The sequence below is a fragment of the Haliaeetus albicilla genome, chromosome 9 (assembly GCF_947461875.1).
Source record: "Haliaeetus albicilla chromosome 9, bHalAlb1.1, whole genome shotgun sequence".
Taxonomy (NCBI): domain Eukaryota; kingdom Metazoa; phylum Chordata; class Aves; order Accipitriformes; family Accipitridae; genus Haliaeetus; species Haliaeetus albicilla.
Genome location: NC_091491.1, coordinates 9944424 through 9968275, shown reverse-complemented (window position 1 = coordinate 9968275; position 23852 = coordinate 9944424). Strand labels below are relative to the sequence as shown.

The window sequence follows — 23852 nt, the reverse complement described above, 5'->3', positions numbered from 1 at the left end:
GGGCCTTATTCCCACCAGTGCCCTTTGCCTACATACACCCATTTCAGAAGGTCAGCAGATGTCCCCAGGGCTCTCTGGTGTCCTGGACCTGTCACCGGGTGTATTTTACCCCCTGGGGATGGTACCCACCACTATCTTTTCCATCCTGCAGCTGTTCTCTGGGAGCCGCCCAACGTGCCCCATCCTCTTCCCTTAAAATAAGAAGTCAGTGGGATACTGCTGGTGTGTTTGCAAGACTTGATTTTTACCTGCTCACGGAAGAGTATGAGACACCTGGGAGCCTGGAGGGCCCCAGCAGAGACCCTGGTGGGGCATCACCCAAGCCCTGCACCCCAACAGGGGCAGGGGAGAAATGTCATCCCCTTGCAGACTGTTCTAGGGCAGTTGCTGCTGGGTGCTGTCTGAGCCTTGGTAAGCAACACAGCTGTGCAGTGCCACTGCCACACGCTTCTCGGCAAGGAGGAGCTGAAGAACCTGGCTGAAATGTGCAAGAAAAAACCCCCAGTGAAATTAGATGTATCATCAACCCATCACAGTTACAACAATTTATACTGGCTGTTTAAAGGGAAGCAGCTCAGCTACATAAACTGTGGTCAAGAAAAGTATCTTCTTTTTAGCATAAGCCATTTTTGACTCTTCTGGTCAAGTGTAAGAGCATGCACAGAAGAATTTAGTGTAGGATTGCTAATCTGGAATGCAGCCTTAATGCAGAGTGTTCCCTCAAGGGGTTAAAAAAATAAAAATCAACACATGCACTGCCATACAACCTCAGCACTGCCTGCAGCTACCTGCAAAAGCAACTGGCGTCTTAGGGTTAATACGCAGGATTTAGGCTAACTGGCACCTAGACCCCCTAAGACACTACATACACTAAGTTTTTTAGCATTAGTATTCTTCTTTACCTGGCCAGGCTCAGCAGGGGGTGCTGGCGGTGGGGGGGAAAGGGGGATCCAGCCCCTTGCAGAAAAATGCTACAAAAATAGATTCTGATGAGTCATGGCAAAGTAATATTATTTCAGGCGTATTTTGAATGTTTCAGGCTAATTATTAGTTCTCTGAGTCATTTGTTTTTGAAGGATGCTGTAGAGAAAAAGAGTTTGCTGTAATGTAGCAGGTGCCTAAAATAATCTTTGTCTTACGGGCTTTCATGTGTTTTATTCCCAGTTAGGCAGTTTGCCGATAGAGAAGCCCAGCCTCACCATGTGGGGGCTCACGGGGCAGCCGAGGGGCTGCGGGAGCCATGTCAGGGCCAGCTCTCCTGCAGGGAATTGCCAGCAGCCCCTTGCCAGCATTTGGGCAGGAATCTTTCACCCTTTCCCTCCTGCACCCCCCCCAAGCCGCTAATACGTGTGGCAGCCCTGCTCCACCACCAACATGCTTGGAGCTGCATGTCTACACAGCTTTATGCGAGTGTCTTGTCCCAAAGTGCTTTCAGGCTATTTTAAGCCAAACCTGACAGCGCAGTGATGTTTGGAGGGCGAATTACGCTTGCTAATCAATGCGAAATCAAGTAGGTTATTTTAGTTCTAATTTAAGCGGCTCCCCATGTGCATCCCTGGCCTGTACCCATCCCCCTCGCTGCAGGTATATTTACGGATGCAGGTATATTTTGGGCTGGCTAATTTGCCATACTTACTTTGAAGGACAAAATAATACAAAGTTGCCTTCCAGTACATACCTGTAATGACCTGAGGTCATTACACCACAGCATGGCCCTGGCCCAGTAGTCATGGGAGTGGCAGCATAAAAAGCTCAGGTTTTGGTTGTCTTTGATATGTAAGGGGTGGCAGGGCAGAGGGGGAAGAGTGTATTTATTTTTCTATTTTTCTGAGCCTTTTTTTTTTTTCTTAAATAAAACATTTGCCTTAGTTATTTCCTAGCAGTACAGGGACGGGCACTGCTACAGGAATGCTGTTCATTAGGATATGGCATGGACATTTTCATCCACATTCTCAGATTTTCTTATAGCCAAAAGCCCCACCACCATTCTCCAGATACATTTGGATCCAGCTCATCTCCGTCTCTGTGTTCCCAAATTTGCAACCTGCTGTTGGAGACCATCTGGACCTGGGATGGACCCAGAGGGAGCACCAGGGGCTGCTCAGTGGGGTGGGAAGGGTCTGCAGTGGCGGGGGGGGGGGTGGTGGTGACGCCCTTCAAAACATGGGGATAAAATAGGCTGAGCTGCTCTCAGCACACAAACCAGAGTAGCACAGCCCCCAAGGACAGCTGACAAGGCCAAGGGATCTAGGATAGGAAATTAAAAATAAGCTCTGCTCTTTTTTCAGTGTGTTTTCCTCCTGGTGGTCATGTGGACCAGAGCCTTTGGTTGAAGGCACATCTGGCTCCTCTTCAACTTTGAGGCCAGTGAACCTATTTTGTAATTGTAAGACTTTAGGCAGGGTAGAAGCTTTCCTCTTAGTGCCAGAACTCACCAGTGTCCAGCCTTCACCTGCTTCAGAGGTTGCACTCACCTGGAAGACACTGCCTGCTTCTCTACCGCAGCCGGGGACTCTCCAAGATGCTGCATCTCAGAGATGCTCCTCTCTATCTCCCATTCGTTGTCACTGATGTTGCACAGCCCGCACACAACTTCTCGATCATGCAGAGGGCAGCTGGGCCTACGAATGTCCACCTTTTTCCACCTGCATGTCAACATTTGCAGTATGATGCTGGCAATTAGAAAACATGGCGTTACAGACGTTCTTCCCTCTGTTAGCACTCTGAGGAACCTTCTGCCACTCAGACTTCTTCCCCAGCAACCAGAGGAAAGTGGCCTCAGCTTTAGCCAGCACAGCTTCCAGGATCCTGCCGGTGCAAGAGCAGAGCTGGGAACTGCAGCTCCAGCCCAGGTAACCACAAGCTCAGCACAACCCACCAGCGCTTCAGCTGCGACACAAGACTGGCTGGAGGCAGGGCAGGAGAGCAGCAAACCCACCCACAGGTCACATCATCATTTCTACTTCGGCCACAGACTATAGCTGCATGACAAGTGCACGGGTAGTCCCTGCTTGTGGTCCAGGAGGACAATGGGGCTGGTTTGAGCTATGTAGGAAGAAAAAGTACAGCCTGTTTCTTACCCGAGGAGAGTACAACCAGCTGATAGATGGGGAACATAGGGTTGGGTTTTGACAGTAAAGGAGGTAGCAATGGTTGGGAGTGAGGGTTACGGAGAGCACTTTTCGTTAGCTAGGGTCTGCTGCATTGGGTTTCTGCACAGTCTGGCCTCAGCGCTGCCCCAGCAGGGATGGAGGGGACAAAAACATCCAGTCCCAGAAGTCTTCCTCATCAGGCCCTATTTTTAGGCTAATAAAAAAAAAGTGAAAGATAATATATTTGACATCCAACTCTGGCCTCTTCTGCCTGTTCAGGCTTTTGCTGACCCATCCTACCCACACAGCCACCCCACAGGCAGGACAATCTGTGCCACCTACCCAGCAGCCTGCTGGAGGCAGGTCTCTGCCCAGCCAAGGACAGGCAGCGCAGTGTCCTACTACATTTGTCACCACCCTGGAAGCTCTTGCTGTCCACTTCACACACTGACCCCACTGTACATAACTGTTGAGCAAACGCAAATACACTGGGAGTTGGTGTTGGGCCTGGGGGTCTCAGGCCATATCTAACTTTTTAAGTAAGTAGGGCAAGACACTATGAATAATGAAATGACTGCTGCCATGGCCTCGCTAATGGCTCTGGACGTGCTCTAGTCTGATCTTGTGGATCAAATCATTTCAGCAATGCCTGCTTGTATTGGGTGGCAAGGTTTTGGTTAGCGGGGGGGCTACAGAGGTGACTTCTGTGAGAAGCTTCCCCTATGTCCAACAGAGCCAATGCCAGCCGGCTCCATGACAGACCCTCCACTGGCCAAGGCCGAGCCCATAAGCGATGGAGGTAGCATCTCTGCGATAATGTATTTAAGAAGGGGGAAAAGTCACTGTGCAACAGCAGCTGGAAGAAAGAAACAACCATGCAAACACCAAGTTCAGTGAACAAGGAGAGGGAGAAAAGTCAGGAGTAAGGCTGAAACAGGGATGAAGGGGGGGGGGGGAAGGTGTTCGTAGATTTGTTCTTATTCCTCATTATCCTGCTGTTTCATTGGAAAGAAATTAATTTCCCCAAGTTGAGTCTGTTTTGCCCATAATGGTAACTGGTAAGTGATCTCCCTGTCCTTATCTCAACCCACAAGCTTTCCATCATATTTTCTCCCCCTGTCCTGTCGACAGAGGGGGAGCAACAGAGCAGCTTGGTGGGCACCTGGCCAAGGTCAACCCCCCACACCACCTTAACCAAAACATGGGTCAGCGCTGGTGTTTGCCGGACCATAGGCTCTCTGCCACTAACCTTGCTCCCATCAAGCAGCATGCTCGAGAATGCCCACAGCCACTGTAATGAAAGTGAAAACACTCCCACTGCATTAAGCCATACAACACTTCTATTTACGGCTAAAGACCTTGCTGGCATCTAATTAACACACAGATTTTGCAATTTATTGCACAGCAAGACTGCAACACAACTGCGTACAACACGGCATTAATTCTCATCCCAGCTCTCCAAAAGGCCCAGCCCCAAGTGGCATCAGGAAACAGTTCTGAACACAAGCAGCTAAAAGCCTGCAGCGCTCCCCAGCACTAACCAGCCATCCCATGCAGCCCTCCTCAAACAGCAACATGCACGAAGGGAATTGTTTGTAACACCTTTCCTACCATAGATTTTATATTTGTTTTCAATGCTTTAATAAGCTTCCTCATGTTAAAAGGGCATAGCGACTCACGTGAGGCCAACAAGACGTGTCTGGGCAGCTCAAGTTGCCCAAGTCACATGTAGAATAAGGTATAAATTAAAGCTAACTTAATGGGAATTCACAGCAGTGGTCTGCCACAATTTAATGGTAGCTTTCTGCTTGTTCTGCCTTAACCCACCACAGCAATACCAGTTACACAGCAACGTTAATAACAACTCATATACCTGTCTCTATTTCTGTGTACTTTGTTTCACCTTTCCTATATTTTAAGCAAAGCCCTTCAAGCCTTATTTCATCAAAGGTAGAGCTTATCCCCTGAGTTTTGGTAATTACACAACAGATTTGATACAGAATTTCAGCTAATGGAGCCAAAATGTGAGTATGCCGTGTCCACTGGGTCCGTGGATACAGTGCCTAGCCCACAACGGTATCATCCCTGCAGGTGCGGAGGTGTCTCAGCTGACAGAAGAGGTCTCCTGTCAGATCAGTGTGAACCAAAATGCTTAAGTTTAAATGCAGAGTGCAAGACAAAGCAGCTCACGTGTGAAGTCAAGCTCAAGAATATTCCCATTACTACTGATAAAGACTTTATAATCACTTTATTAAAAACATATCAGGTTAGATTTTGCCAAAATAATTTACACAGTAGAAGTATCCCACACAGAGAGAAATGATACAACTCTGCCTCATGTTTAGAGTATTTCACAGGAGACAGTTTGCCACACTTCAGTGTGAGATTTGATAAGCGCCTGCTACGGGTACGTACAGCTGTTGCACCCCCTCTCCATCAGCTTACTGGGTCCTAAACGCACTCACCACAACTTCTCTGCTCATTTACCAAGAAACAAGGCTCTGCTTCTTGCCCATTAAGACTCCTTCCCCTGCTAGGCACTACAGAAAAGCCTGGCTAATTTAAAAGGGCTCTTTGCAACTGAGAGCCACCATATCCCTGAAGACAGAAAGAGTGCAGGGACTCCCCAGAAAATCAAAGGCAGTGGTTCATGATCAGCACATGAAGACAAAAGTACTTGATAAGCAGGGAGCACTGCTCATGTCCACTGCCTAAGCACCAACCCTGCAGGTAGCCAAGAGGGAGCTTTGTTTCCAGCGTACCTCCATAAATAGGCTAGGTTGCTACTGGCACTATGAATCTGTCCTTCCACAGCAACAGCAGCATAGACAGCCTATGATTTATCTTTCCATGCTGTCTTATTTAACAGTACTTTCCCCCTGCAAACAAGTTCTCACTCTTCCTGTTTAATGAATGTGTTCCTTGGGTGTTCAGTCTTTAGAGTCCATGCAGAAAGCCTGCAACAGCCGGGGTTTAGGAGCACACCACTGCCTCCAGGCCACTGGCTGTGCATCCGGCTTCCACACGGAACAGCAGCTTGGGCAGAGTGCAGCTGGTGGTGAACACTGAGGACAGCTGTGCTGGACTCCAACAGCCAGCATGACTTTTCTCCCACATGAAAAATAGTTATAAAAAGAACCCCTTTCCCTTGAGAAATAGTTTGGCTCAGCCCAACGCTGACACCCCAGAGCTGGTGACAGGGAAAGTGTCCATAAATGACCGTCCTGTGCTACAGATTTCATCTCATGACAGTCTTCCTTGACGCAGATGCTCTTCATCCTTAGGCACAGAGGGACTCACCAGCTGTGGGCTGGGCCTCAGACTCTTTGGGAGCTCATCATGAACCAGCCAGAGCACTCCTTGCATTTCCACTCTCCTCAGGGAAGTACTTCCTTCCTGCAGCCAGGCTGGACCGTTTTAATGATGCAGAGATGACAACGCACCCAGGCACTGCTGTGGCTGGCTTTGCTCGCAGTCACTTCTTGCTTAGCTCCATGGAATGAGTCTTCCTTTCCAAGAAGCTCATCACCAAGTCCCCCCATCTTCTTAGCACAGCGCTGAGGCCCAGCAATATTACTAGGTAAAAGACTTAACCATGCTTACCATATGATCAACTCCACATGCAACATCCACCACCTCGCCGGGTACAGTCACCTGGATCAGACACACAAGAGTGGATTATTTCTCAAGCTGGTACTTTGCACCTGATATACTTCCTATTTCTCATCCTCCTTCTGCTTAACATGCCACTTGGTTTCACAGGGACTTGTACCAATGAAAGCACCATCTTGAAAATGCAGAGAAAGCAAGATTCAGCACCAGACATGCTTGTGCACTGAGCTGTGAAATATTCTCCTTCTCCCTTCACAGAAGCACATCAACCTTTGGAAGGACAGAAAGAGAGGGCTCACTAGCAGACAGTGAGGAGACTGTAGCCTCAGCCCATCTGTTCAGCAGCAGAAACAGCATGACCAAACAGTGCATAATCCAGACAGCGGGAAGACGATCTGCCCAAGCACCACAAGGATTTGCCTCTTCTCTCATCAGCAAGGACTGGAACGAGGCAAAAGTTCAACTCAGCCTAAGGCCGTTTTTGCTTTGATGCTAAGCAGACCCAGCTCACTGACTAGTGTAGTTATAGCTCTTTCACTTAAAGCTGACTTGAAACTCAAGGAAAGCAGAGACTACAAACGCAAGTTTTTCCTTAGAGCTACAGGAGAGGAGAGATGGCTAGTTCTAGGGCAGGAGGTCACAGACAAGTATCCTGGTAACTGCCCTTGCTTTGGTACATTGCCATAGTAGTGTCAGGCAGGAGCTGGCTATCTGAGGGAGCACAACCCTCAACGACCACACTTAGGGAAACCAGGACGTGCCATGCTTGGTGAATTCAGAAATTCCACTCAGCCGCAGCAGTGTGATTTTAGGCAAACACATTCACTGCAAGTTCAGACACTCGGAAAGGGACTCCAGGGTGGTCCAACTGACTGCCTCCCTCCTCTCCTACTTGGCCTTCATGGAGACTGGGAACATCTGTTAGGCTGAGTGCTGAACTCCAGAGCCAAAGACTCTTCTACACCCACAGAGTCTGGCTCTCAGAGCCATGTGAGAGAAGGGAGTGGAACTGTAAGCATTGCAAAACAGCTATGAAAACAGTTCAGTGGCTAAGGATCTCCTACTGTAACTACACAGTCAGTCCAGTGACCCACCACCATAGCTGCTTGACTTGGAAGAGGAGCAGGGGCAGGAAGCCCACTCCTATGTAGACCTGCTGCCACTATAGTCTGACCACCATGACCAAAATGTTCACCTAATTTGGATGTGTAATACAAGTCTTTCAGGTCAGATGACCAATACCGGTGGGTTTTTTTGCAGCACGTGCAAAAGCAAGTGCAGGTTAGAAGGTGAGTGAAGAGGCAGCAAGGGGTAGCAGGTAGAAGACTGTGGACAGGAGCGAGGTGAGAACTGTTCAGATGTGATGGCACAGCACCAGATGTTGCTTTGGGATCTGAAATCGATACTGAAATAGCAGACTAAAAGTTTTACTGAATACCTCCATCGCTAAGCAGGCTACGCAAGGACCTCTGGAAAACAAAGCAGTTCCACAGTCCTCTTAGGCTTCCACTTCTTTCAAAATTACTCAACAAAACTACAGAGCAAATGATGTTTCTTGCCCTCAGGATAACAAAGCCTAGCTAAAGAATACAGTCTTGGCCTTAATACTACCATCCTTACCCTCCATGGGAAATACTGGTCTTCCATTCTTCCAGTTCCCAGGCACCCTCTTAGATTCTTGCCCCATACAAACAGTTCTCCTCTATCTGTACAGGGAAAAAAAAGAATAAAAGGAATAAAAGAGGGCAGAGTCATTAAAAAGAAAGAATTCTATTTGTCATGCTGGCAAGTGTGGCTACAGTGCTTCTGGGAGTATAAAGGGTTATACATGCAGTATGAAAGCCATCAAGTTTAGTTCCAAGTACAATAAATGTACTTGTGCTTGGGGAAAATGATGCCTAATGAGCAGGACAAGCAGCAAGTTCTGGGCACAAGTCTTTGCTTCCCCCTCTTACAGCTCTTGCTTTGGAATTTTATTTGAAGAAAGAGTGCAGCAGAAGAGATTCCAGGGAATCATTTGTGGTGAAGTGAATCATTTGTGCTGGAAGTTAGACAATTACAGCTGACCCACATCAGCTATCACCACAGCAAATCGGGTAAGCAATGCAGTTAAAATCTGTCCCAAGCCATCACCTGGGGACTGGTTATTCAGCTGCCTGACAGAAGTGACCTTCTAATGACAACTGGGGAAAAGAAAAAACTTGTGTTCAACAGAATTGGAGACTTTTAAGCTCCTCAGCAAAACATGTAGATTTCAGAAGTGTTCAGATCAGCCCCACAGCAGAGACAATCAAAACATGATCTATAACGTAAGTACAACTAATCAGAATGCAGTTTCTAACACTTCCTGAATACCAGGGGGAAACCAGTTACAAGCACCCTGTAACCAGGCCAGTAGCGTCATGCATACCACTTCCCCAAGAAGGGCCAAGCATGCTGGCACCTGGCACTTTTCATTAGTAAACTATTATTTTAGCTATCAAGTACACGGGGTTTCTGTGCTGCTGCCCTCTGCTGCCCATTTTTAAATGACTTTGAAATTCAAAACTTCCTTTAAAGGCTGGTATCAAGTACAGGGTCTACATACCAATGTAAATGTGTAGGTCTTCCCACCTCAGATTGCTAACTCAGTTGGTCAGAAGAGCCAAGAAGCCCTGACATCGAGCTCCAATTTAGACTCAGTTTTAGTTTGTTCATTTATCACATAAATTCCTGCTGCTTCTAAAGTGCAACTGCCTGACTTATTCTGTACAAGGAAATGAAGAAACCTACCCAGGTTTACTGTTTGAGAGAAATTTTTCGTCTGTTTTAGAAGAATAACAATTTCTTAATTAAAGCATAAGTTAGCGCAGTACCTATGTTAGACATGCTGACACTTGTAAACGTGCTGCCCGCCCCTCCTGTTGCCTTCCAGTGTGCTCTAAGTTTAAAGAGAGATGGGCACTTTTTTTTTTCCTTCTGCTTGCCAATAATACAGCAATGTGACCTCTCCACAACAGTAGGACTAGAAACTTACTTGTAAGTGCCGCGAACTGGCTGAGTCCACAGCGAACGTGAGCAACACGGATGTCCGGATTGAAGTCTGACCAGCCAAAAAGACTGGGTGGGATCATCTCTGGCACTGCTGTCTCTATTAGGTTTGGTCCTTTCCCAAGAATCCCATATCCCCAGACGAAAACATTTCCTTCTTCTGTATTACAATAAGAATACATTCTGTAAGAAAGTCTGCGCTTGTGAAATTCATGCCATGTCCAAGAGTTAATCAGATCCAAAGGGATATTTTCCTTTCTCCCAGAGCAGTCTAGCACCTTTTGATTATTTAAAATTTGCAAACAATGCATTCCCATCCAAATGTCTTAATTTTTTCCTAAGCTGTGCAAGCAGATCAAGCCTCACCGGCAAAACTTTCATGGGGAAATAACGCCAACACAGTGTGGGCTGGATAAAATACTTCAGCTTACTGACTGATGGGACAGAGCTTGAGTGTTTTATTATCACCGCTTTTTCCTCTGAGGCATGGCCAAACCCGCAGTAGGCTAGTCACTCGGCCTGGCATTCTGCCTTAAACTAGGCGCCTGGGAAAGGCAGCACTTGGACAGCATAAGACAGAGTAAGCTGCTGCGTCTGCTAGCTCCGCTCCCTTCACACTAGAAGCTCAAAAGTCTTGTCATCACAACAACCACATCACATATATATGAACGTCTTCCCTGAGATGATCCTTCATAAAAGTAGTACAATCCCCTCCCTCATTCCTTTACTCAGTGACTTTCAAACTGTGCTCCCCTGGCCACTGGCAATCCAAAGCAGCATTCGCTAAGAAGCCTGCTGCAGAGTTTTACTGCTCTCAGAACTCTCTACTTTCCGGCCTGGTTTATCAAGATTTATTTACATGTCAGATTTATATTGAGTCTGAAGGGCTCTTCTTTCTCTCAAGTGTTGCCTTCCTTCCTCCCTATATCCATCTTCATTATAGGCCACACATGGCCTGTGTGATCAGCAAACGAGATCAGAACCGCAAGCAGCAACCATGCCCTTGTTCTAGTTTGCGTAATGCTCACAACAGCACATACTGGAAGCAATGCTCTGCAGCTAGTGAGAACAACTTCCCTAGCACATTCTTAAATCACAGGTTTCTCAGTCTCCCAGCTTTCCTCGTAACAGACAGTACTTTCCTGTTTCCAGTAAACAAGATGCTTGCTCCATGATGTTACAATCCACCTACTGCATGGCCTTGCACTGAAGAGGATGATTATAAAAGCAAACTCACCCGTTAGCACAATATTGCCAGTCCCTCCACACGCAGCCTCCTTTATCTTTCCAATCTTGAATGGCAAATGTCTGGGAACATTCACCTGTATGAGGTTGCAAGAGAGTTAGTTGTTAGAGACAGTAAACTGCAAACTAGATACACATTTTTAACTTGTTCTCTAGCTCTGGTTAGAGCTTACACACACTGAATTCCTAATATAGACAACCTTTATTGCCTGAATAACAGAATGAATGCAATTCCCAAGATTAAAAAAACAACACAAAATTCATTAAGGCTGAGAGTATGGACAAAGTGGAAGAAGTTACCCACTGGAAAGCTTACGTGCATGGCAATAAAGCTGGGAATGCTTAACGTCTGCTTATATCCCTTGCCCCCCAATTCAGACACAATGGGAAAGTCAATAGGTAAGCACATTTGCAAGTTTTCACAATGGACAAGATCATTAAAATTTGGTCTGCGGTGGCATTTTTCAACATACTAGGGAAAAATCACTTGAAGAAAATTACTCTTATTTGGTACAGTTCAACACAACAGAAACCTGCACAGCTTGACACACGTAAACAGTGGCCTCTGATTTCATAAATAATATCCAGCTCTGCTATTCCACAGTTTGGACTCTATCTATATTGTACCTAAAACTCCTGCTTTGGCAAACATGCCATTCATCCATTTCAAACCCCTGTGACCTCCATCAAGCACCCAGCGAGGAAACTACTACGTTACTTAACCCGGTTGTTGTATTCAGGCCTTACGGGTCTCAGTAATTAGCCCTACATTAAGGATACATCAGGAGAGGCATGGGAAACAAAGGTATATATTTTACTGAAGCCACACTAATGAAACTGTCTGCTCTTAGCCTTCTGCCAAGAATAGCTTCAGTATTAATTAATTCCCTGACTCCATTTCCTACACTAACTGTAAGAGGAGACCATCTGCCTAATTACCTCAGTACTACAATGCTTAGTGTCAAGTCAGCACTGTATTTTTGCCCCACATAAGTTTGTTCAAAAAAAACTTTTATCTGCGAGACACTGGGATTTGTTTAGGACTCAGCTATAAACCTACTAAGGTTGTTCACAAAAACTTCACCAATGCACACGTTGATTGGAAGGGACTTCCAAAGGTCATCTGCACCAGCACCATGCTCAAAGCAGGACCACTCAAAATTCTAGATTAGCCAGCCAAAAGACTAATTCCTGTCCTGAAACCAGCAGAAGCACTTGAGCTGGATCTCAATTTGGTGCAAAGTCCATGGGATGGGGAAAGAAGAACATGGGGTGTACTCTTGCTTTATAACAGACTAACAAACTGGGGTGAGGTTACACAAGCCTTTGCCTATCAATAGCTGGGAAACATACTGCCCTAAAGCTATACAAACATTTCAGACAGATTGCTTTTGTAAGCATAGGTAAAACAGGCCTGCTAGTGGTGTTAGTTTATATTGATTTATACTGCTGTCAAAAGAACCCAGAGCAGGGAGAATTGTGTAATTTTTAACTCTGTGCACAGCAGCTGAACTGAAACATGTAAAAACACACCCCCAGGCCAACTGACCTGTGTGGTTTCTGTGACAGACGCCAACTGCAAGTATTCTGAATTTCCCCAACCAAAGACGTCTCCTTCATCTGAAACAGCCAGACAACAGTCCCCATAGGAAGAGACCTGGATAATGTTTACTCCAGCAATGTCACCACGTAGCTTAGTAGGAACACTGGTGATGTTGTAGTGTCCAAGACCTGAAAGGAAAAAAGTAAAGAGATGATAAAGAATTTTTTTCCAGACATACTTCTAACACCTACATAGGATCATTTTGTCATGTTCTAACCCAGTCGCCCTTCTTCCAAAAGAAATCTTTCTGTCCATATCTCTTGACTACCAGCTTCAATGGACAAGCAGCCACAAACACCAGTTCTACTAGCCAAAGCTACCTCTCTAGAGTACAAAACAACTTTATACAATCACACCTGGAAAACACTCATCTCTCTTGTCTGCATGGACCAAAGTGTTTGAGAGATCAGTAAGCAAGCCAGGCAGATATCCCAACAGAGGTGAAGTTTCACAAACAGGCTGCATCCTGTCTTCTGCAAGGAGAGCCATGAGTGACAGCACACTGCAATCAGTTTAGACAACAGCAGGTGAAGTGACAAAAGAGGCTGCGAAGCAAACACTTTACATGACAAAGAGCTGCCTGGAAAAGAGGCCAGAATGTAGATGAGAGAAACAAGATGGGCTACAGTAGGTCCGCACAACGGGAAGAACCCAGCTTCAGCAGCAGAAGGACTAAACAGTAGGAAGGACCGTGAGGAAGTTCTTTGACAGCAGAAGCCACCAGAAGAAGGGCCTGGCCAAAGATGTCATGCTAAGACAGCAGTAGCTGCCAAAGGTCTCTGCCAGTTCAAAAGGAGCAAGAAGCAAAACAGATCCTGAAATGAGAATCGGGAAGGCAAAGCCTGCACAGAACCAGGGAGATAACCTTCCCATGCCACTTCCACATCCCCTCACAAGCTTTAAACAATAGACATGTTCTCCTCAGACTGCATGCTTGGATTGCCAGCGTGGCATCCTAAAGCTCCTCTAAAAATGAACTCACTTGTCTCAGTTTGGTTACACAAGAGTATTGAGAACATCTGCACACAGCTGGAAACATACTACCCCCTGTCTGTCCACACATGCATGACAAATATACATCACAAGCTCTGGATTAGGACAGCTTGCTATATTCATCAATTCACTGATGTGGCAGTACATTCCCCCGCCCCCCCACCAGCAGGAAACAAAACTTCTCCAGGCAGGGAGAAGGGGAAGGAAACCCTGGAGGCTGCAGGTTGAAATTTGAACTGGCCAATCGAGATGCACCAGGTACACTGTCGTGACCCTCCTGGCCAACAGGATTAAATGACCACAGGTCAGATTCGACAGGGGTATAAATGGGGTCCCGCCGGAGGACATGTTGGAATCAGTCCTCCTGGGAGCAGCAGGTCTGCAGTCGGGGACTCCCCCTCGGGTTGGGGCACCGCCCAAGGTAACTCCTCAAGGGAGAGAGCCCTCAGCTTTTAGGTGAGTGATACACGCGTTTTGGAGCCATCACTTTAAATCTTGGGGATTCTTAAGTTGGCCGTGTAGTATTAAGTCTCTTTACATCATTGAGCCTGTGGTTTTATAAAATGTTACCGGACTTCTAACTAACTTTTTACTGAAGAATAAATCTGAGTTTTAACACCTGTTGGATTTGGTTATGCGTGCATCCATAACAACTGAAATGCAAGCTGAGCTGAGCTCCTACCAGTTTGTCCATCAGCTCCCCATCCACATGCATAGACCGCACCTTTCTTGGTTCTAAACAGACTGTGGTCCTGCCCGCACACAACCTGCACACAAACAAAAAGTCAGAGCTGGTCAGGAAAAGTCACGTGTTCAGAATCGATTTAACGAAGCATTACTGGCAGACAAATTGAGCAATGAACCTCTACAATGCCCATCAGCTCAGATTTTGACCTTTTTCTCCTGATCAAACGGCTCTACAGACAGGCAAGGCTAAGAATAGCATGATACAGCACAAGAAAACAGCAGAAGTTTCTTTGTGGAAAGTGATGCTGCAGTTGGTTTGTTCTGAGATCCAAAACAAGGCCTAGTTAACAGAAAACTCGTTTCAGCAGTACAACACAATAAAACACCAAAGAGTAGATAAGAGATCTCCCTTCCCAGAGCACTACCACATGGCTCTCAACGCCAGCTACAAACTGCTATTGATTCCTTGCCATGTAAGCGCTCTAGGAACACATCTGTTCTCAAAATGACATTTATGTTGAACTAGCAATCATGTCTGCCACAGGCTTGCAATGAATTAAAGCCAAGATCTTCAAAAGCAGACATTAAAAATTAGCCAAAGATTAAAGGGATTTAATACACAAGTTAAGAGAGTGACTACCAAGAATATTAAGCACATAACTGCTGTCATCGAAGTACAAACAGGTACCAATTATTCAACCACCTTGAAAAAAATAAAATAATGAAAAATCCAAACACAACTTCATGAGCCTAGTTCAAAACATCATTAGAATGTACCATGGCACACTCTCATCACGTGGATCTAAATGAATGACCCTTGCTTTCTAGGATGCTGCACGGAAATGAGCAATGTTTGCTCGCAGAGTACTGCTACAGCGGCATAGACATACTAGCAAATGGCTCCTGAGCCTGGAAATATTGCAGCCATGTACAGACTCAGTGGCATTTATGCTGCTCTGCAGTCCCTTGCTCTCCTAGAAACTTGCCCTACGGAAATGCTGGCTAGTCTAACTGGACGGTCTCACAGCTTGCTTTTGAAATGGGGAAGACAAAACTCAAAATAAAACAGTTCCCAAGTGATATAAAAGTGACAAAGGGGAACAAGAGCAAGAAATCAGGACAGGAAGAGATGAGGCATCAGAACAACCTCCCTGCCATGCAGGTGTTATCTACGAGTCGAGCAACAAATGCTGCATTGGTATTCCCATCAAATTCCTCAGTAAGTTCAGACCCTGCATTGCCAGTTAGAACTGCTCTCCAGAGGCATGGAGCAAAATGCCACCTTGTGCTTGTTATAAGCAACCATATAGTAGATCACCTCATCATTTCAAAGAGCTTCAACTGAATGATTTCCATACTGGGTTTTGGGGGTTTTTTGTCATTACAGAATCATTACAGACTGGCTGAGTTTGGAAGATGACTCTGAAAGTCATCTGGTCCAACCCCCCTGCTCAAGTAGGGCCACCTGCAGCTGGTTGTCCAGGACCATGTCCAGATGGCTTCTGACTATCTCCAAGGAGGGAGGCTTCACAACCTCTCTGGGCAACCTGTCTCAGTGCTCAGTCACAGTAAAAAAGTGTTTCCTGATGTTCAGAGGGAACATCCTGTGTCTCAGTTTGCGCCTACTGCCTCTTGTCCTGGCACTGGATACCACTGAAAAGAGCCTGGCTCCGTCCTCTTTGCACCCTCCCTTCAGGTATTTATACACATTGCCAAGACACACCCTCCCAGTCTTCTCTTTTCCAGGCTAAACAGTCCCAGCTCGCTCAGCAGTTCCTCACAGGAGAGATGCTCCAGTCCCTTCATCACCTTAATGGCCCTTCGTTGGACTCTCTCTAGTATGTCCATGTCTCTTTTGTACTGGGGAGCCTAGAAATGGACACAGTACTCTGAGTGCGGCCTCACTAGTGCTGAGCAGAAGGGAAGGACCATCTCCCTTGACGTGCGGGCAACTCTCCTCCTAATGCAGCCCAGGATTCCATTTGCTTCCTCTACAGCAAGGGCATGCTGCTGGCTCACGGTCACCTTGGGGTCCTCCAGGACCCCCAGCGCTTTTTCTGCAGAGCTGCTTCCCAGCCCATCAGTCCCCAGCATATAGTGGTGTCTGGAGCTGTTCCTCCCCAGGTGCAGGACTTTGCCCTACCCCTTGCTCAACTTCATGAAGTTCAGGTCAGCCCATTTCTCCAGCCTCTGGATGGCAGCACCACCCTCTGGTGGATCAGCCACTCCTCCCAGTTTTATGTCACCTGCAAACTTGCTAAGGGTACACTGTCCCATCATCCAGATCATTAGTGAAAATGTTAAACAGGATCGGACCCAGTATTGACCCCTGGCATACAGCACTAGTTACCGGCATTCATCTAGTCTCTGTGCCAATGATTACCACCCTCTGAGCTCAGCTGTTGAGCCAGTTTTCAGTTCACCTTCAGAATTCAGTTCAGATGATCCTCTTACCTGGACAACTCTGCTGTCAAACTCCTTCAGCTGATGAATTAGATGGCTTTCACTGGACACCACCACCCAACCACCGAGAAGAGAAAAGGCAACACAGAGGATTTCAGAGGACTGCAACTGAAAAACGTGAAGGTAGACCTGCCTTTACTGAAAGTCACTTTGCTAATTAGAAGAAGAGAGCTTCTTTCACATGTTCTCTTATATGTTCAAAGAGCATGGTTCCACTGTAAAATTACTGCACAAAGAAGGAAAGTAATTTTGCATACTCTTATTTAAGAAGTTAAGAACTGTCACTTTTTAAATATAACCTCTCATGGGAATCAGGGGTGGGAGCAATCCTCAAACATGTTCCCTAGTCTAGAATGAGCACAGACACTAGATAATATTGCAGCACCTATATAAACACTTCACTTAACTACAGATTAACCAGATACCCCAGAGCACAGCGTAGCGTTAACATCCATGTCATTCTTTCACAAAAACAGGAATTCTGAACAATCTAATGACTAACTTCCAGTATCAAGGCAAAAAAAAAGCTAGCTAAATTACAGCTATTTTCTTAAACCCTACAGGCCAAGTCTTGTGGATCACAGAGAGCACAATGAGCAAGATCTCTTCTAGGGCCTGCCAGGGAATCAGTAACTTTCAACATATTCCCACTATCCACTTATATCACTACTATCTTACAGAGCATTTTGAGAATATGCTTTGGTGTGGCCCACAAAAACTGTGTAAAGGAAAAGCACTGCAGATTCAAAGGCAGTTACAGCAAAGAGATTCAACAAAAGGATGCCTCTTTCATCATTAAATCCATTTCTAACACCCTCAGAAATGGCACTTGCACTCTGAGAGGCTAAAGGGAGAAAGACTGACTACTAACACCAATTACCTCAAGCAATTTATGAAGGTTGGGTTTTCTCACTATGCACTGTGAAAACTGTCACATGCTGACATCTTTCTGTCTTTTGTGAATGTGGTCAGAAGAGTGCTAGTGCCCAGCCTGGGTTTAAAGCCAGGCCATTTATAAGATGCCTGCAGCATAAAAACCTGTTCTCCGACTCCTTAATCTTAAATGGCATCCTTACACTACCAGATTTTTCCCACCTCCAGGCTTTTCTGTAGTGCTGTTTTCATGCAATTATGTTTTTAACATCAAGGAAGTTCAGGATCTTTGGATTCTCACCTGTAAGTTTCATCTTCAACAACCTTCCGGCCACACTGCCCATAAGAATTGTTCCCCATTGTGAAAACTGAAAAACAATGATAAAATACACTAGTTTTATTACTGTCCAATCCCCTGAAAGCCTCTTTTCAGGCACACAAAATATTTTCATGTGGTCCTCAGTATGAAAGGTGGAACACAGTACTGTAAAAATTGGCATAAGCTTTCTTCAGACCAAGTCCACTCAAATTCAAGTGACTGAATCCATTTTCGTCAACAATAACCCAGTGATACTGTTGCAAGCACAGTAGCAGTACCTGGAGCCCATTGGCTGTTTTTCAGTAATTGCCTAGTTCATCCTGCCGTTGCCAAGGAGACTCAGAAATAGATCAGTGCTCCCACAGGAGCGTTAAATCAACCAACCAACCAGCTCACCCACTGATAAGCAGCACTGGATCGCTCAGTGTAGCACTGAAGCCACTGCACCAGAGAATTCCCAGAGACCTAGAAAGCCAATTCATGAACAGGATCTTCTGTATAAAGGCCTATTAATTAATCACTTTTATTAATGTAGCACTCTGGGGCTTCAATGGGAAAGTAACACAGTAGTATTGGCATAGCCATCCAAAACTGAATTCAAAAACATGTCTGACGGAACAAGACAAATAGGCTACACTTAAACGAGGCCTGGGGCTAGATAAACAAACCATATTTTGCAACATTTGTGAAAAAGCTTCCAACACATTTACAGCTTGAGCCAAGCAGAGCTCAATGCATGGTTATCAGCCCAGGGCTCTCCCTCCTGGGAGCAATCCCAAAAAGGCCAACAGCTACCTGCATCAGATTTAGAGTGCAGACAGCCCATCTGGGGTCTAGTGCTAAAGGACAGAAGACAATCTTTTTTGGAGCTTTTAATAAAAGCATAGTCAGGCATCCCTTGTCACCAGCAAAAGTGATACTGTACCTCCTTCACTGTCTGTCAGGATCAGGGAATGGGCTCTCCCACAGGACACCTGCAAGACTCGAGTCTCCTGTGGCTTCTCCAGTGGTAATGGAACTGGAGATGGTTCCAAGACATATTCATAGCCCTTAGCTTAAGGAAGAGAGAGAAATTTAAAAAGTCAGTAGCTTCCACAAAGCAAATTCATCATATATTTCCCGATCCTATTGTACATACACACACTTACTTGTATTTTGTTACAAAAGCAGATATATTTTAGAAAGCCAAGATACTAACCAAAGTAAAAAGCTGACTGGGATTCACTGAGGGAGGAAAGAAGTTAAAAGCCATAGGGATGGTTGAAGCCAATAATCACTGCCTAATCAAAAATCCACCATATCCAGAGGCTGAATGTTATTAAGGCTTCAGGTGGCCAGAACTGAGAAACTGAGGCTTTCAGCCATATGCTCAACCACATTGGTGAATAAGGCTGGTTTACCAGAGAGCTTAACACCAAGCACAAACTAAGTACTCTGTGCAACTGGAGATATTGCAAACAAGGTACAACAGCAGCAGTCACAAAAAGACAGCCTGAAAGGTGAATAAAAAAAAAATCTTAGGGCTTCATATTTAAAGAACAGTAGATTAAAGGCCCCTTCAGAAAAAAGGAATGCAAGAAACATTAGCTGGCCTGGCTCCATAGGGGATAAGAGATCTAATGTTTATGAAAGAAAATGACAGGCTGTGCTAGAAAAAGAAGATTTAGTAATTTGAAGAATATGTAATCAGTTACAGCCAACTGGGGAAAAAAAGGGGGAAGAAAAAAAGAACAGCAAAACATAAATCAGTACTAGGGAAAAGGTTAAGGGGAGATAAAAAGCTTTGATATCAAAGAAAGCCACTGTAACAAGTGAAATCAAACCCCAGAGGACCCAAAGCAGTATTCTGCTCACACGTAACAGTGCTTTAACTAGTTCTCACTGCTTTCACATCAAAAAAACCAGAAAAAACTACACATACGCTTTTAACAGTAAGGCACTACTTGATGCGAGGACAGGCATCACAACTGGCTGTTTGCAAATGATGGGAGCCTGCCATGCAATACAGCACGAACTGAAAGGCAGCAAAGTCTGTATCTGCCTAAAGGGATGTGGAAGTCACAAAGCAAAAAACCTTTTCTTCTCTCTCTGTTCCTTCCAGCAGAGTGACACAAGCTACTGGGATCTGTGGTAATCATCACTGATATCTGAGGGATTTTGGAGAAAAGAGGCAATGAGATGGCTAAGGAAGAGGAGGGGGAGAGTGAAGGATTAGTAGTTTAGCTTAGAAACAGCTGAAGTTAGAGCATGAAATACAACCATCTAAAAGTCAGAAGGTTGCAAATTCCCCTGGAAATGAAGCATCTACAGGGACACAGTGTTGGGACTAGCAGGTACCAAAATAAGTCTGTAAAACAAGCAGCACATCCAACAGGAAGCTTGCCATTGTAGGAAGTTAAATATAGAGCAGTAGCAACCCCACTGATCTGCATGTCACTTTCAACAGATCCTACCAAACACTGAATACTCTCTCACTTAGGAGGGGGCTCTAACTGCAAAACTATTTAACCTATTTCTGGGTTCTCTGGCCAAAATAATCTGCAGGTCAGATGAAAAACAAGAAAATGACAAGACATTCCTGAGCCATCAGCGCGTACTGAACCAAGACAGCATAAGAGCTGAAACCTTTAAAAGTAGAAGTGAGTGAACTGGGTTTCTGTGGACCCTTCATTTTGCAGCTGCTGTTTAAGCACACTTGCTGCGTGCAAAGTCTGCTAGCAGCAATGCACAACAGCAGCACCACTGTAAACTTCAGCATTCTGCACAGTAGCTGCAATTTTCTTCTGCTTCTCCACAAAGTTTAATCTTTTGCCCATATCAGATGCGCCATACCTCAATGGATTATGCTCTTATACACTACAAAGAGAAAAACTGCTTTTAACATGGTTTTCCCCAATTGTTTATGAAGGAATGTTTTCAAACAGTTAGAGACAGCCATGTTATAAGGGAATTAAGTTTGTGTTTTCATATCTGTCTTAGGTGGAAGGTGGCAATGTTCTGCACAGAAATCATCATCTTAAACGCGTTTGAGAGCCCGGTATAAGGCAGAATTACAGAATAACATGTTTTTCTTTCAAAATGCAATTCGGTATTAAAATAAAAAACCCTTACAGCTTCACAAAAAACTTAACTTACTGGATAAAAAAAAAATCTCTGTGGGAAAGGAGTTTAGTTTATAGGTGCAAAGGCAACAGAAGTGAGAGAACCACCTTGCCAAAAATAGTTAATAAAACTATTAACTAGTCCACTACATTGTCTACCATCAAACTCTAGAGATTCAAAGCAACACCTTAATCAACACACACACGCCCTTCTGCAGAATAAGTAGTTACTTAGGCTTTAGTTACATCCAAGTAAGAATGTAAGTGCAGTGCGTGCAGTGCACAGAACAGATCCATACCTTGACCAATTACAAACCACACAAACACACAGCTAAGTTCCAAAAAAAGACCTCTTTAAAGAAAAAAAAAAAAAAAAAAAGTATAGCCCAACACTCTGTATCAAAGCCTCCTGGATATTCTTCATCCCTTCTAACACGGAGTTTCCCACATCACACGTATCCTGTAGTGCCACCCTGCAAGTCTTTAACACACTTCAATCCTCACTTCGATCTCTTATGCTTCTCTGGAATCCAAGCTGGGAATCCTTGTTCAGCCCCATGCCCCACACTTTGGTGATGTCTGCTGTGTTAGAGGACAGCAGTGTGAATCCATAACCGCAGGCAGCAGAGGATATCTTTGAAGACAAACAAAACCACAACATTCAGTTATAAACAATGGCTTAGAAAAACAAGTTTCACCTTGTGCTATTTGTTCACCAGCATTCATCCTTCATTAAGCTATTGTCCCAGTTTTGGCTGGGATAGAGTTAATTTTCTTTCTAGTAGCTGGTATAGTGTTATGTTTTGGATTTAATATGAGACAAATGTTGACAACACACTGATGTTTTCAGTTGTTGCTAAGTAGTGTTTATATACTAAATCAAGAATTTTTCAGCTTCTCATGCCCAGCCAGCAAGAAGGTTGGAGGGACACAAGGAGTTGGGAGGAGACACAGCCAGGACAGCTGACCCAAACTGGCCAAAGGGGTATTCCATACCATGGGACGTCATGCCCAGTATATATATAAACTGGGGGAGAGTTGGCTGGGGGGAGTGGGGATTGCTGCTCAAGAACTAACTGGGCATGGGTCACCGAGTGGTGAGCAGTTGCATTGTGCACCACTTGTTTTATACATCCCAATCCTTTTATTATTATTATTACCATTATTATTATTTTCTTTCTTTTCTGTCCTATTAACCTGTCTTTATCTCAACCCATAAGTTTTACTTTTTTTTGATTCTCTCTCCCATTGCACTGGGTGGGGGCAAAGTGAGTGATCGGCTGTATGGTGCTTAGTTGCTGGCTGGGGTTAAACCACGACAGCTATATCCAAATACAGCCCAAATTCACGGTATGTATGGTCTTTGCAAAAATGATCAGAAACACTCTTCAGTGATAAGCACAATGGTATGAACTCAAGTCCAACACGACTGTCCTAGAGTTTTGTTATTGCGTGTGTACATCTTTATTTTTGCATTATTTTGGACCCATTCAAACACAAGAGGAAGACCTATTTGCTGACCTGCATCAGCAACAGACAATAAGAAAACAAACACAAGGAGACATTAAGAGAATAACATTCCCCTGTTTCACTCCTTTTGCCAAAAAAAGGCCCAGAATAAAACCTCAGACCTTCTTTGAATTGCACAGCAGAGAATGATGCCTGAAACACGCACACAAAAGAATAACATGATTTTTGACACAAGGTTCCAATTTCGTCAAGGTGAGAGTAGCCACAAAAGCCGCTGAAAACGAGCCCCATTTTCTTTGACAAGATGTTGTTCACACTCTTGCTCTCTTACGCCTCTGACAAACGAATATATACTTCCCAAATCGCATGCTACTCTACTTATACCACACCCCACCGTGATTAATACCACTACATCAGTTAAAAAAAAAAAAACCAATCACAGCGAAGTCTTTAACTCAGATTACTTAACGCCTTTCAAAGCCGAGAAAAGAAGCCTGCCCAGATTAACTGGCACGGACAGAGACGGTGCACCGCTGTTCAAGAAGCGATGCTAACGCCGCCCTGTCGCGACATAACAGAGCCGCCACCCGCGCCCCGAGCCCACCTTCTCCTCCGTTTCCAGCCGGTAGGGCGTGGGTTGGATCCGCCGCGGCTTCTTCCAGCCCACGTCCGGCTTCACGAAGCTGGGGACGCCCAGGGCGCCCGAGTAGCAGAAGCCCCACACGAAGACGCGGTCCTTCCGCTTGGCCGCCTTCCCCGCGTACTGGAAGACCGGAGCGGCTTCCTCGGCCTCCCTCAGCTGGCGGACGCTCCGCGGGCGCGCCGGTTTGGCCAGGCCCCTGCGGAAGGCCGGCGGCGGCCGCCGCACTGCCCTCAGCGCCCACCACATCGCCGCCGCCTCCCCGCGACCCTCAGGCCGCCGCCGCCGCCATCTTGCCGACCTCTCACCCGCGACCCCGCGCGGGCGGGCGGCGCGCGCCGGCTCACCTCCCCCTGTGCGCATGCGCCCGGCCGCGCCGCCGCGGTCACGTGCGGCGCGAGAGGCGGGGAGGGCTGAGGCGCGCGAAGGTCTCGTCTTAAAGGGGCTATGCCGCCCTTTGCAGGCGGTGGCCCCAACCCTACGCAGACCCTGACAGTGACCCAGACCTAGATCTAAATCTAAACCTAGACCCAGACCTACACCGAGAAGCAGACCTACACCCACACCAAAGTCCAAACCCAGACCCAAACCTAGTCCCAGACCCGGAACTAGACCCAAACCCAGACCCTACCCTGGACCCATCCCAAACCTAGTCCCAGCGCCAAACCCAGACCCTAACGTGGACCCGGACTCAGACCCAGACTGGAACCCACACCCAAACCCA

General features: G+C 45.9%; 1 protein-coding gene across 1 annotated transcript; it reads right to left on the bottom strand.

The window, feature by feature from the left end:
- Positions 1-255: 255 nt before the first annotated feature.
- On the bottom strand, positions 256-23459 carry RCC1L (RCC1 like). The gene is given in 14 exon segments (XM_069791494.1): positions 256-478; positions 2475-2642; positions 2644-2672; positions 6696-6746; positions 8325-8410; positions 9721-9894; positions 10972-11056; positions 12529-12710; positions 14258-14342; positions 16717-16768; positions 17900-17966; positions 18843-18971; positions 21523-21652; positions 23093-23459. Coding segments are annotated over 14 exon segments (1626 nt in total). The 5' UTR covers positions 23378-23459; the 3' UTR covers positions 256-375.
- Between the last annotated feature and the right edge of the window lie 393 nt (positions 23460-23852).